The 12,956-nt window shown below is 32.6% G+C and overlaps 1 protein-coding gene across 14 annotated transcripts in view; it reads right to left on the bottom strand.

Moving 5' to 3' along the window:
* LOC129794827 (atypical protein kinase C) overlaps positions 1 to 12,956 on the bottom strand; it is a 105,064-nt gene that overhangs the window by 12,810 nt on the left and 79,298 nt on the right. For all 14 annotated transcript variants that reach the window (XM_055835703.1, XM_055835702.1, XM_055835701.1 and 11 more), the window contains 3 exons: positions 7,116 to 7,166; positions 616 to 701; positions 162 to 320 (listed from right to left, as the gene is read on the bottom strand). In XM_055835703.1, the coding sequence (XP_055691678.1) occupies positions 162 to 320; positions 616 to 701; positions 7,116 to 7,166 (296 nt within the window). The remainder of the gene's footprint in view (positions 1 to 161; positions 321 to 615; positions 702 to 7,115; positions 7,167 to 12,956) is intronic.

Here is a 12,956-nt window from a genome sequence, read left to right as displayed (position 1 = left end):
TTTTTTTCATAAGAAAAGCGTGTAAACTCCTGGAAATTTGGGAAATCGTGAGGTAAGCTGATAGTGCCCCCTGAATACTCAAAAGTACATTAGAGCTCGGCTATATAAAAACAATTTTAGATGCTAAAAAGAAACAAATTAAAAAAAAAAACTAAACTCACATCTCGCTCCTTCATGATGGGCTTCTGATGTTCATTTGTGCATGGTTTCTGCACCATTTTGTGACATTTCTTGTGCACCAGTAACTTACACTGAATACACTTAAATCCTTGCCGTCCCAGGCCCCAAATTCTATCGTGGCAATACGCACAGAAGGCCCTCTGAAAGGACACACAAACCACAGGAAGACAAAGATAAAAAAAATGTGACTCAAAAATTTCTTTTTGACACTCAAATGTCTATTTGCTACCCAAAAAATATCTGGATGAAAATTCTTACTTTTTTATTCTATTTTTAAAGGGTTTTCGTTAAGTTTAGATATTTTGTCGTTCATATTCTTCCATATTAAGTTAAAAGGTAATTTCGTGTTAAATATTTTTGAGTTCAAATTAGACGTTTGAGTGCTAAATAAAGACTATTTCAGTCCTAATTTGACAACTTTATGGTTCTCCTTACCCTATTGAAGCGCTTCGCTTGAAATATGTGGCCATTGATCCTGTAAAGTTTGCGCCATCGTCGTGCACCTCGTCGATAGATGCTACCTACAGGTCAGACAAAAAGAATATTTGTACAAAATTTTCACTTGAAGCTCCCACCAACACACACTGTAAACAATTCAACAGCAAAAATTGTTCAATTGGATGCAAACAATAACAGAATAGTTGCAACAACAAAAAAGTAGTAGAATGTGGAGTCAGAAATTGAGAACGGAAGTATTTTCCACCCGCATGGGAACAATTTTCAATACAACTTTGGCATTTTTCTCATTTGCCACAAGAGAGAAAAAAATCCTTTGCCGAAAAAAACTTTTATTGTTAAATGCTTTGCAGTAGACATAAAAAAAAGTTCACCCGGCTATTTTTTTTTCTTTTGGGCATGCACCCCAAATACAATTGAAAAAAATATCCAATTATTGTTTCCGTTCAACTCCTTTTTATATATGTACCTACATATATACATTGGATATGTTAGTAGCAATCTTCACCGTGCTTTGAAAGCATGGATGGATAATATTTGAATACACATACACACATCTCTCTCCCTCTACCTCTCTAAGCTCGTTGTATCATGAATGGAATTAAGCAAGAACATGAAGTTGTTACAGATGAGAAAGTTTTGGGACGTATATGTAGTTACAAATATAAATTTTGCTTTAGTACAGATAGTTTGATTTACACCATAGAGAGGAGCAATCCTATATATGCAGAATTCATGAGACTTCCAGACTTCCTGCCCTCAAGGCTACGTTTCCTGCTGCATTTATTCATATAGGTAGTAAATTCATGGCATTGCAATATTGTTTGGGGTACAAGTTATAAATAAAATGAAGGGGAATGGTTCAAATCGAATCCTTCAAGTTCAATTTATTGACTTTAATAAAAGAAAAACATATTATTTTATTTTTCCAATTATTTATGAATTTAATTGATTTTCCAAATTACATTGATGCATCAAATTCACGTAAAAGAGAGAAAGAAGATGTTCTGACTGAGAAAAGTTCTCTGAAAGCATCTAGATAATAAATTTCGTGATGAAAAGAGCTCATGTTTCAATGTTTCACGAGGACGCAAAAAGGTAAAAAAAGGTTAGTATATTGATGTCAAAGTTATGTTCAGTCGGAAAATTCCAAAAAGAAGAAGAATCCTCTCAAAAAAGCTCTAGTTTCTTTTCTAACGTTTGACACTTGCTTTCAAAGTTTTGACGTTTCTTCTAATGTCTGACTTGTTTTTCTTTTTATATTTGACACTTAATTTCAAAAGTTTCGTGTTTTTTCTAACGTTTGATGTTGTATTTCTGATATTAGACATCTTTTCCAACACTAGATCTTTTCTATCGCTAAACATTTTCATTTTAACAAGAAACGATTATTATTTTTTCTCATTTATTGTTTGACATTTTCTTTTTAAAAATGCTTAATTTAAAAAAAAAATCTTTGACGTTTCTTTACCAACGTTTAACGTTTTTTTTTTATAATAATCTTTGAGAATCATTTTACAACGTTAAAAATTTGTTTTTCAAACGTTTCGTTATTTCTATAATGTTTAAAATTCCACCTTTCATTTATAATAAATCGGCCTTATTCAGTGATCATGAAAACCTTGAAAATTTAAGAATTTCTTCTGAAATCTCTACGATTTTAAGGATTTCATAATTGCTCAATAGAACGGAATATTTGACATTTCCTTTATGGTGATCGATGTTCATGTTGATGTTTATGTGTGATGTTCATTTTAAAACGTTTCGGTTTATGTTTCCAACGTTAACCTCTACATTTTATAACGTTTGACATTTGTTTTATTAAGTTTCACGTCTGTTTTTTACAGTTTGACTTTTCATTTCTTGCATTTGCTAATTCTTGTTAAACTTTTGACGTCTCTTTTCTAACATTTCGCGTTTCATTAAAAATGTTTCAGGTCTGTTTTACGATATTTGACGTTCACTTTCTAACGTTTGACGTCCGTTCTCTAGAGTTTGACGTTTTATTTCCAAAGTTCGATGATTCTTTCCAAACTTTTGACATTTTTTTCTGTCGTTTGACATCTTTTGTAACGCTTGATGTTTATTCTTGAATTTGAAGTTCTCTTAAAGGATTGACGTTTTTAGAATTAAATGATTTCTAGGAATTACATCACATCAAAATCGAGCTAAAATATCAATAATTCAATGTGACAATATCAAAGAGCTTTTGGGGGAATTTTCAAATATAAAATGTATGCAAAATTTCACAAAGAACCAACTCTGAAATATGCATGAGCTTAAGTACTTGAGTAATGTGTGTTGGATTGAATGAATTTAAAACAATTATCAACATGAATATGAAGAAATTTTCATAAATTCTAAAAATAAACTTTCAGCATTTTGTGCAAATTGAATTTCAACCCTGGATAACATTAATTTCTCCAACGAAAACATAATTTTTTCTTTCTTTCATTCTTTGTTCTTTAAAAAAAAATACGTAAAAAAAGAATAATTTTATTAGAAAATTTATCAGATTTTGAAAAATTTTGTCTTTAAAGATAATTCCAACGATTTTTCTTCATTGAAAACTTTCTATTTCTGCAGAAAAAAAAAACATCGGTATGAGTACAATGAAAAGGGATGTTCGTTCAATTTGTATTATCGTTAGCTTCCACTCAGGGGGGTGGACAGGGTGGGGAAGAACATGACGAAAAAAATATTGTCTTTTAATCTCTCTGCGCGTTTTTCCTTCCTATTCCTCCTTATCGTCCATCTTGTGTTGCTAATCCGCAAAACACGACATTTTCCATGAGATAATTTATCAAAAAATTTTTTAATGGCTCTTTTATCCACGCCGGTGGTCCACCCCCACACACACCCACCCCCGCCAAATGGGGGTGGTGGCACGTAAATGTCGCACAAAAAGGAAAAAGTAATAATCCTATATTTTCGGCTTTGTCGTCAAATGCTAAATACTTTTTTTTCCTCACTGAAAATTTGCATTTATTTACTCACCAATAATTCAATATTTTTGAAAGTTATGAAATTAACATTTTTTTTTTGATAAGGTTTGAGAAATTCTTTTAGATTTCAAAAGAAATTTTCAGTCGAATTTTTTTAAGAGGAGAACAGAGAAAATTTTAGTCTTATTGCAAGAATAAAATTAAGAAAATTTAAAAGGAAAATTAAGAAAATTGTGTAATATACAAAATTTTTTTTAAAATCAAATTAAAAAAATTAAGTCTTGTTTAAAAATAAAAAAAAAAACTTGGGCCTAGCCTAAGAAACTTAGGAATAGCAAAACAAACTTAAGTCTAGCTAAAAAAAACTTTCATCAAGTTTAAAAAACTTAAACCAAGCTTGAAAAGCTTAGGCCTAGGTTAGGACTAAACTTTGAACTAGATTAACACACTTAAATCTTGTTTAAAAAAAATCTTTAAACTATGTAGTTTAAAACACTTAGACCTAGCTAAAAAAAACTTCGGTCTAGCTTAAAAAAAATTGGATCTACTTTTAAAATCTTTGACTTAGCGTAAGAAACTAAAAACAAAATTTAGTTCAGCTTAAAAAAAACTTAGGCCTAGCTCAAAAATCTAAGGTCCAACTTGAAAAACTCGATCTTAATTTAAAAGCCTTAGGCTTTGCTTAAAAAATTGTAACCCCACCTAAGAAAATTAGTCCTATCTTAAGAAACTTAGAACTAGCCTAATAAACTTAAATCAAGCCTAAAAGACTTTCAACAAGTTTTTTTAAAAAACTTAGACCTCGCTTAAAAAACTTGAGCTTACTTTAATAGTCTTAGGTCTAGCTTAAAAGTTTTAAGCATATCTTAAAAGTCTTAGGCTTAGCTCAAAGACCTTAGATCCAGCTTGAAAAACTTGGTCCTTATTTTAAAGACTTAGGCCTACCTTTAAAAAGGCAAGCTTGACCTAAGAAAATTAGGCCTAACTTTAAAAAGCTAAGTCCTCGCCTAAGAAACTTTAGGTAAACTTTACTGAATTTCACCCTTTATGCATTTTCTGACTGTAAATTGAGGAAAAAACTCTCTCTCTCTCTGTATGAAATATAATAATTGAGGGAACGCGTGCAAGATGGGATTATTTCTTTTAATAACGTGGCTTAGTTAACTTATAGTTTGCTCCTCTGGAAATGCAAGTTTTTGTTGTAGAGAAAGAAAAAAAGCTCAACTGCAGGAAAGTCACTTGCAATATTCATTTTAAGAGATAGTTTCTTCTTTTTTTCTTTCATTTACCACCCCCACACACAAAAGTTTGATGGCAGAAAAATCCTCACGAAAAAAAATTTAAAAAAAAACCCACTTGCACACCAATTGCCTCAACATCCGAAAGCCATGAGAGAAAAATAAATAAATATAACTTCTCAATTTGAGAGGGAAGTTTCTGCTTGAAAATGGTAAGTTTTTTTTCCTTGTTGCTTTCTTCGAATTCTTAAGACTTCCAACACGCAAAGTTTCTTCCTGTTTTCCAAGCTTTTTATTTTTCTGCCTTAATTTTTTTTCTTTCAATTGTTTCTATGAAAAAGAAATTTAAGAAGTTGATGTGGCGAGAGGAAGAAAAAAAAAGAACTTTTCAGTACACATGCCTACATTTACTTCCAGAACAAAATGGATTGTTGTTTAATTGTGCGAAATTTGTGTCAAATCAAGCAATTTGCTTATGCATTATTGGGTGGATTTATATTGATTTACTTGTCAAGTCATGCCTCTGACCTAAATTAGGGGTACATTGCTACCATTATTCGTTGCAAATTTACCCGAAGTTTGCGCCACAAATTTAAAGGAGGAAAAATATTTTTTAAGATGAATTTTTAAAGACAAATATTTAAAACAATATATCGATTCAAATCAACATGAAAAGTAGTAAATTCAAGCCTGAAAAAGACTAAATTTAAGCTGAAAAATATTCTTTGGTTTGTAGTTCTCAAAAGGCAGAAATTGAGGAATAAAATGTTTAAAAAATATATTTAATTCAAGTCTAGAAAGAACTAAATTCAAGCCGAAAAGTAGTAAATTCAAGCCTGAAAATGACTAAATTTAAGCCGAAAAATATTCCTTTGTTTATAGTTTTAAAAAGGCAGAGATTGAGGAAGAAAAGGAACAAAATATTTAATTCATGCTTGAAAAGGACTAAAATCAACCAGAAAAAAAGTAGTAAATTAGAGCCTGAAAAGGACTAAAACCAAACTGAAAAATAGTAAATTCAAGGCGAAAAATATTCTTTGGTTTGTAGTCTTAAATAGACGGTTTAAATAAATTTTTATTTGAAGTCTAAAAAGGGTTAAATTCAACCCAAAAAGTAGTAATTTTAACCCTTAAAGAATACTTCATTTAAACACATCGATGAAACATCACAGCGAATGTTTCATGCAAGGAAAAAAGTAGGATGACGTCATTTTTATAGATTTTTTTAAGGAAATTCTTAATGATTTTCCCGACTTATTTTCCTGATAATATCCTCGAATTAGAGATTTTTCTAAAGTATTTTGAATTAAGTCCTTCTCGAGTAAAATTCCTTAAGCAATAAATCAAAAATTATGAAGTATTGTTACTAAATTAAAATTAAAATAGAAAATCCTCCAACAATATGAAGTTGAATCTCTTAGGGAATTGCGGGGAAATTGAGAATTTTCCCACGATAAGTTTCTACCTATGGGATTCATCTCGTCAAGAAAGGAGAGATGTGTGTGTGTGTACCCCTTTTCGAGAGACAACTAACCAAGAATTTCACTGAAGAGGAAAGCAAGTCACCCATGGGAGTCCCGAACCACTCACAGTTCCCCAGAATACATACAGATTTCCATGTAGACCTCGTCGGTAGCTCAATTTATCAAATTCCCATGCAAAATGATGACAAAAGGTCTTCCCCCACCCCTCCCAACCCTCCCCGAAAAGGGAGTTGGTGCTCAGTGACACGAGAAGGATGAGGAGTCACGGCGCCAAAGCGGAAGTATGTATATAAGGAAAGATGTGGGGAAAACTTTAATTCCATCCACGTCATCACCCCATAGAGGCGGCCCTGGATGGGTTTTTTCTTCTTCTTCTTTTACCGGATGAAAAAAGGGGAGGGGGGATGAGTACAGTGGTGAGAGAGCAATGAGGTGGTAGGAAGAACGGGGTTAGGGTTTTTCTCCAATTGGAAGAAGAAGAAGGAAATCCTATTAAGGAGATCTTAAGCTTCCCAAAAACCTCGGGTGTTGTGAAACAAAAAGAAACTCCAACAGTTGAGGCACTTTTGCAAAAGAAGAAATGGAAAAGTTATTCCTGTCGCGTTTGATTTCTCCATGCTATCGTGAATTTTGGTTCTCTCTCCGTGCAAACAAACACGAAGAAAAGCGAGCAATATATTTCTCCAACAACCCCCAACCCCCACCACTAAGCATCTTTCTATTTACCCAAAGAATCTCTGTTGGGCAATAAATATGGGTGAGAGTGGAACAAAAAAAAAAAAAAGAATAACAAGAATAATATTTATACTTACGATCTTCCCCGACGCAAGACATTCCCGGAGCAGACGGCACATTTGGAAATACTGCAAGGAAATTGAGAGAATAAAAACTTTCTATTAGGATAATTCATACATAATAAACAAACTAAAAAAAAGTAACGAGTTTTATTTGAATTTAATTGTTTATTTTCTTGTGTTTGTGGAGATTTGGATTTGATGCGAGAAATTTTGAAATTACTGTCGTTAGACGATAACTAACCAATGAAAACATACGATGTATCAACCAATCAGAGAGAACTTATGCTTCTTCTTCTTATTTATTTACATTTCAACCGTAGATTTTCGTTATGTTTTAATTCTTTTTCTTCTTAGCTTGATTCTGGTTCCGTTTAAGTACGGAGCTCGAATTTCTTCACTGAGAGCTCTTCATTTTTGACAATAATTTCTACAGATATAGAGATGTTAACCTCTTAACCAACCAATAACCGAAAGTACTGAGACCATCTTAGTCTGACCTTAAAGAAAAGCTTCAACCAAGGCACGCAAGCCCAGCAACCAATGCATGGCTGGTTTCCATTACGGAACTAAGATTTAGTTGAATTGAGGTTTGATTTCTTTTGGAAAAAAATGAGTAAAAGTATGATAAATTGGTTAAAATAGTAATAGTACCTATACATTGGTGAGTAAATTAATGTTAAAGAACAATTTAAAAAAAAATTTGAGGTTAGGTTTTAGTTATTGTTTAAAAGAAAATGGCGTAAAATCTAGGAAAAGAAAATCTGTTTACATTTAGACTACAAATAAGAAATTGTCTAAGGTATGACTAGATTTTGGTAAAAGAAAAAAGTTTAAAAAAAATATAAACTGAGGAAGGCGTGGTGAAAGCCGAAAGCTTTGGGAAAAGATTTAGTTTCTTTTAAACCCGCTTCCACTGTATTTAAGCCCCCGTAAGGAGAATAATACCTACTCCTACGAATTACCGTCAAGAATCTATAAATTATAAAGAAAGCGTTTTTAAGCCGAATTTTAGTAGGTACAAAATTTTCAATTTTTAGGTTAAGATCTGACCAATTCTTAGAAAAATGGCGAAAAAGTTTGAAAGAAAAATCAGTTAATGAACATTTTTAAAATCATTCTAAAATAGATTTTTTATTCTCTTAATTAATGTTTTAAACCAGAAAAACTAAATTTTCTCACAATTTAGAACAAATATTTAAAAAATCTAATGAAATGTTTTAACACATTTTCCTAATTTTATCCTTAAATAAAAGAGAAATCTATATATTTTGCTGATGCCAAAAAAAGAAGCACCTTCATTTAAGAGTTTTCACTAAAATTGTGGAAATTTTCCAAATGACCCCACCGATTTGCCATGAAATTCAAATGGAAATCTACACCACTATCTCTCTTCGGCGGGGGGTATGTCATTAAGAACGATTCCACAACCTCAACCCCCCTCCTCTGACGCTTTTTCTGTTGAGATTGGATACAGAAGAGTTAAAACATTTCCCCCCCGCTCGCTTACTATCGGAGTCAAATGTTTCAGGCTATAACTTTATTAGACAAGTCATATAAAATGGGCACATAGAGAAGGGAAAATGTTGGGAAATCCACTTAAAATCCCTCCCCCCCCCCGCATCATTGCACCCCAAAACTTCACGTTAGTGTCTCATATTGCAGTTTTTCTCCCCACCGGAAAAAGCCACAAGGGTGGAAAAGTGTCACCATGACACTCCCGCATATCTATAAGGATGACTTTTTGGCACAGTTTGAGTCACATTAAAAGTTTTATCGCTCCATGGGTGGATTTATCCATTTGGAAGGAACTCTGGGTTTTCCACCCCTCCAAATGATGAATTTTCTTTGCAATTTTCCCATAGGCTAGAAGCTTTCAATTTTAATTTAATTTATTTTAAAAACTTCCTTGCACACTGTTTTGGGTGGCTCTTAACGGCCTTTAAAACAAAAATGTCTCAACGATGAGGACGACTTTCAGTTAAATTAAAAAAGAAATAACGCCCCCGTGCACGTGGATATTTTGCATTTTGCCACCTCTCCCTGAAGAATTTCTAAAGAATATCTCACGTGAATATTAATGAGTAAAGAAGGAAGTTTTAGTTCTCTAAGAGATACGAGAGGAGAGAGAAGTTTTGAAACGAAGCGATGAATGGCGGATGTTCAAAGATGCATGCCAATAAGGTAATATTTATCCACTTCTGCGGAAAAGTAGGTGAAAATATCGATCTGGGAGGAAATTCTAATTTTCTAATGGCTTTCAGATACCGCATAAAAAAGTTAAAAAAAAAACACATAAATTCAGGTCACGGAAATATTATCGGCTAAGTCCATTTACCTTTTGGGTTTTTTTTAAGGAGTGAAGGGTAAGGTAAATTATTTCGTGAGATATATAGCATCATTGATTAAAATACGAATAGAAAATAAAATTTAAATTTAAAATAAATAAAAAAACAATTTTTCCTGTGGTTGCTTTTTCTTACAAACGAGAACAATGAGATTTTCAATTCCTAACCTAAGTATTTTGAACACTTGAAAGACCAAAATCCTAACCTCAAACTTTAATCTTAATTTTCTCACAAAAAGAAAACGTTTCTTCAAATTTTTCTTTGAGAAATCTGAAGTTATAGAATTCTCGCTAAGACGTAGAATTTATCACAATTTCAATAAATTAGATTCTGTGCCGTTTAAAAAAAATCAAATTGGCAATGAGTACCAGATTTGTCCTCCAAGTGATAAAATGAAAATTTTCGGTAGGTACTATTTGATAACAGATTGCGCTAGTCATCACAAATAAGATTGCGTTACGATAAAACAATTTATTTGTAATTAATGGGGTAGATTCTGCAAAAAATCTTTTCTTGCAATTTGAGAATTTTTGGTATTCTGTTTAAAATATTGTACGATTTTGACAGGTTATTCCTTTCTTTAGAAGTGCTTAGATCCTTCAGGAAGTTTCTTAATGATTTTTGGAAAAGGTAATAGTTTTATTAACTTAAAAACTGACAGTATATATAGTCCAGCCGGGTAAACTTTTTTTACACGTAACCCTAATTTTTTACACTTAGCGTAAAAAAAACAATATCCATGCATTATATTGGTCATTAGCGTGTTAAATAACTTCCCTTTTTAACAAATTTTATTCTCTTCCAAATATTTTAGTAAAATTCCTCCCTCTCGTGGATTCCCTGTTGGCTGTATAATTCAACCCCAAAATTATACTCGGCAAATTACCCAATTTTCATCCCACCGAGCCCTTCGTAAGCGATAAATTTTCCCGCTAATTTCTTTGCAATAAATATCTCACGGGTAATTTTCCACAAAATTTACACGTAATTTAGCCCACAGCATTTTTTCCTGCAATATATTCTCCCTTTTTTTTTTCTTTCAACAAATGGAAAATTTCCCACTTTCATGTGAAAACTCTTTTGATCAACCTTTTGTTTTCCCACACACCGTGAGGTCCTTTTGTTTTTCACAGAGAAATAAAATATTTCCGGTGTTGATGGCGTTGGTCTTTTTCTCTTTATCTTCTAATGATTCTTTCTTCATTCTAATGATGAAGAAACATTTCACCCTCAACCACTCTATTTGCATTCTTCGTGTCACCGAGAATTGGCGCGCAAAGGGAGAAGAAGGTGGAAAAAAACGGAAGTTCTCACAGAGAGTGAATAATTATTGCAAAAGACACGGTTGGAAAAAAAAAGAGAGAAAAGGTGGACAAGAAGAGGAAATATATGACTTCTAAATGTACTTTCGTCATTAATTTTCGCTCTCTTCTCCCGGTGTGTGGCTATACGGAGGAAAAGTGTCATGAAAATTTCAACACACTAAAAGCACCAACCCCCGTCCACTATACGAGGGTAGGTGTTTGAAAGAAAATTAATTTTCCTCTGCACTTGAATAACTCATTTTGGGAAGAAGAGAAGACAAGATTCCATTGGGTGGTGTATAAAATATTATGTAGCAGCAAAATGATGTAATTTTGCAGATAATTAATTTTTAAAATACTCGAATGATTTATAAATTAAGAGAAAAATTTTTTAATAGGATTCCTTTTAAAATTGTGAAAAATTGAGAATTTTTTAATTTGAATTTCCCGCTTGTTTTTTTTCCTTAAGAAAAAATTATAATATTATTTTCTGTGGATAAAAATTCCTCCTCTTTTGGGGGTGTATAATTAATTATTCAACAGTCCTTGTTTATCACTTCCTTGCCGTGCAAATCTCCCCAGTAGAGTCTGTGAGATATCGCACAAAAACACCCACACCCCCCTACCCAAAAGCACTGAACTAGATGAATTTCCCTGATAATTTCCCAAACTTTCCTCTCTCTCTCCCCACACAACACTTGGTACAAAATGCAAAAGTCCATTAATGCCGCCACTCCCATTGCCACACGCTGTGAAGGGGAGCCAGGGTAGAGAGAGAGAGAGAGAGAGAGAGAGAGAGAAAAAAAGAAAAAGCTTCATGAGCTAAATAAATGGGATGAGGAAGCTGTGATGTGGAGGGTCGAGGAAACTGAAAATTTCTCTCCTGACCATAGAAAATGGGTGGTGCGGGAGAAAGAACGTATACGAGCTTCATTAGTTTCGTTAACGCTCTATTGATCTCTTCGGCTCATACAGGCGAGTACATTTTTCCAGTGAGACACCCATGGAAGAGGGAGAGAGAGAGAGGAGCACACAAGTGCGGAAAAGGAAAATCCAGAATCCCGGAAGTAATACCCATTAAATGTTCCTGACCTTCTATGCGTGGGGTCAGTGTTCTATAGTTGTGGCTACTGCACAAAGTATAACTATTAATCTTTGACTAAACGATCAATATACGACAAAAAGGGTAGAAGAAAGGTTAAGGTGCTTAACTATATCGAGGGTTGGAAAATACACTATACTAAGTCGAGTTAGTATAGTATATTTTTAACGCATTTTTCGATTGTTTTTGATGTCCCTCATCTTCCCTCAAAAGGACAAATTCGAATATTTGTTCCCTACAAAGTTACAGCGAAAACTGTAAAAAAATTTACATAAGAAGCAATGTAAATCTCAAACTTCAAATCGCTCTCCTGAAAATCAACAAAAATGAGTTAGTATAGTATATTTTCCAACCCTCGATATAGGGAAGGACGATTTAATACAGATCCTTTAGGATTTTTCTAAAAGAAGAAAAGAACGTTTTGATGATTTGATTTCTTTGTTTTACAACAAAGTTTTTATCATTTTTTTGTCCTCAAGAAATGGCTGTAGAGCTTTCTGGTGTTCTAGAAAGTTGTAGAGCTTTACAAAATCTTTAATTTGATACAAATTTAAGCAAAATCGGTACAACAGAAAACAAGATACGGCTCTTAGAATTTTGAAAAAACAAACTAGAATTTTTCAAATACTTTCAAAATGTTCTCGTACAACGACGTAGATTTTTTTTAAATTTGTTTTTAATTGAAAGGCATTAAACCTAAAACTTATAAAAATTTCAAATAGATTAATAATGGGGATCCGGAGATATTGGGCCTTATTCAGTGACCAAGAAACCCTTGGAATTCGCTTAAAATCTTAAAATTTCAGTACAAAATTCAAAGATTTCAAGGGTTTCTTAGTCGTTGAATAAGGCCCATTACCCCATTAAGTTAGAAATAATATTTTTTTTAATATTTAAAAATATTTGATTTTTTTTCTGTTAAAAATATTTCAGCTTTTTTAATTGAAAATTTCGGTCTCGATCTTCCACCAATTTACTTTGGTCAAAAATTTGGTTATTTTGATCAATTAATTTGGTGGATACTTCTATTTGTATAGATTATTTGTTTTAGGAGACTATAATTGCTACACGGCTTGACCGATTTTAAAATATGTATCAATGAAAA

Source organism: Lutzomyia longipalpis, chromosome 4, assembly GCF_024334085.1.
Source record: "Lutzomyia longipalpis isolate SR_M1_2022 chromosome 4, ASM2433408v1".
NCBI lineage: Eukaryota > Metazoa > Arthropoda > Insecta > Diptera > Psychodidae > Lutzomyia > Lutzomyia longipalpis.
This window is presented reverse-complemented; position numbering and strand designations above follow the sequence as displayed.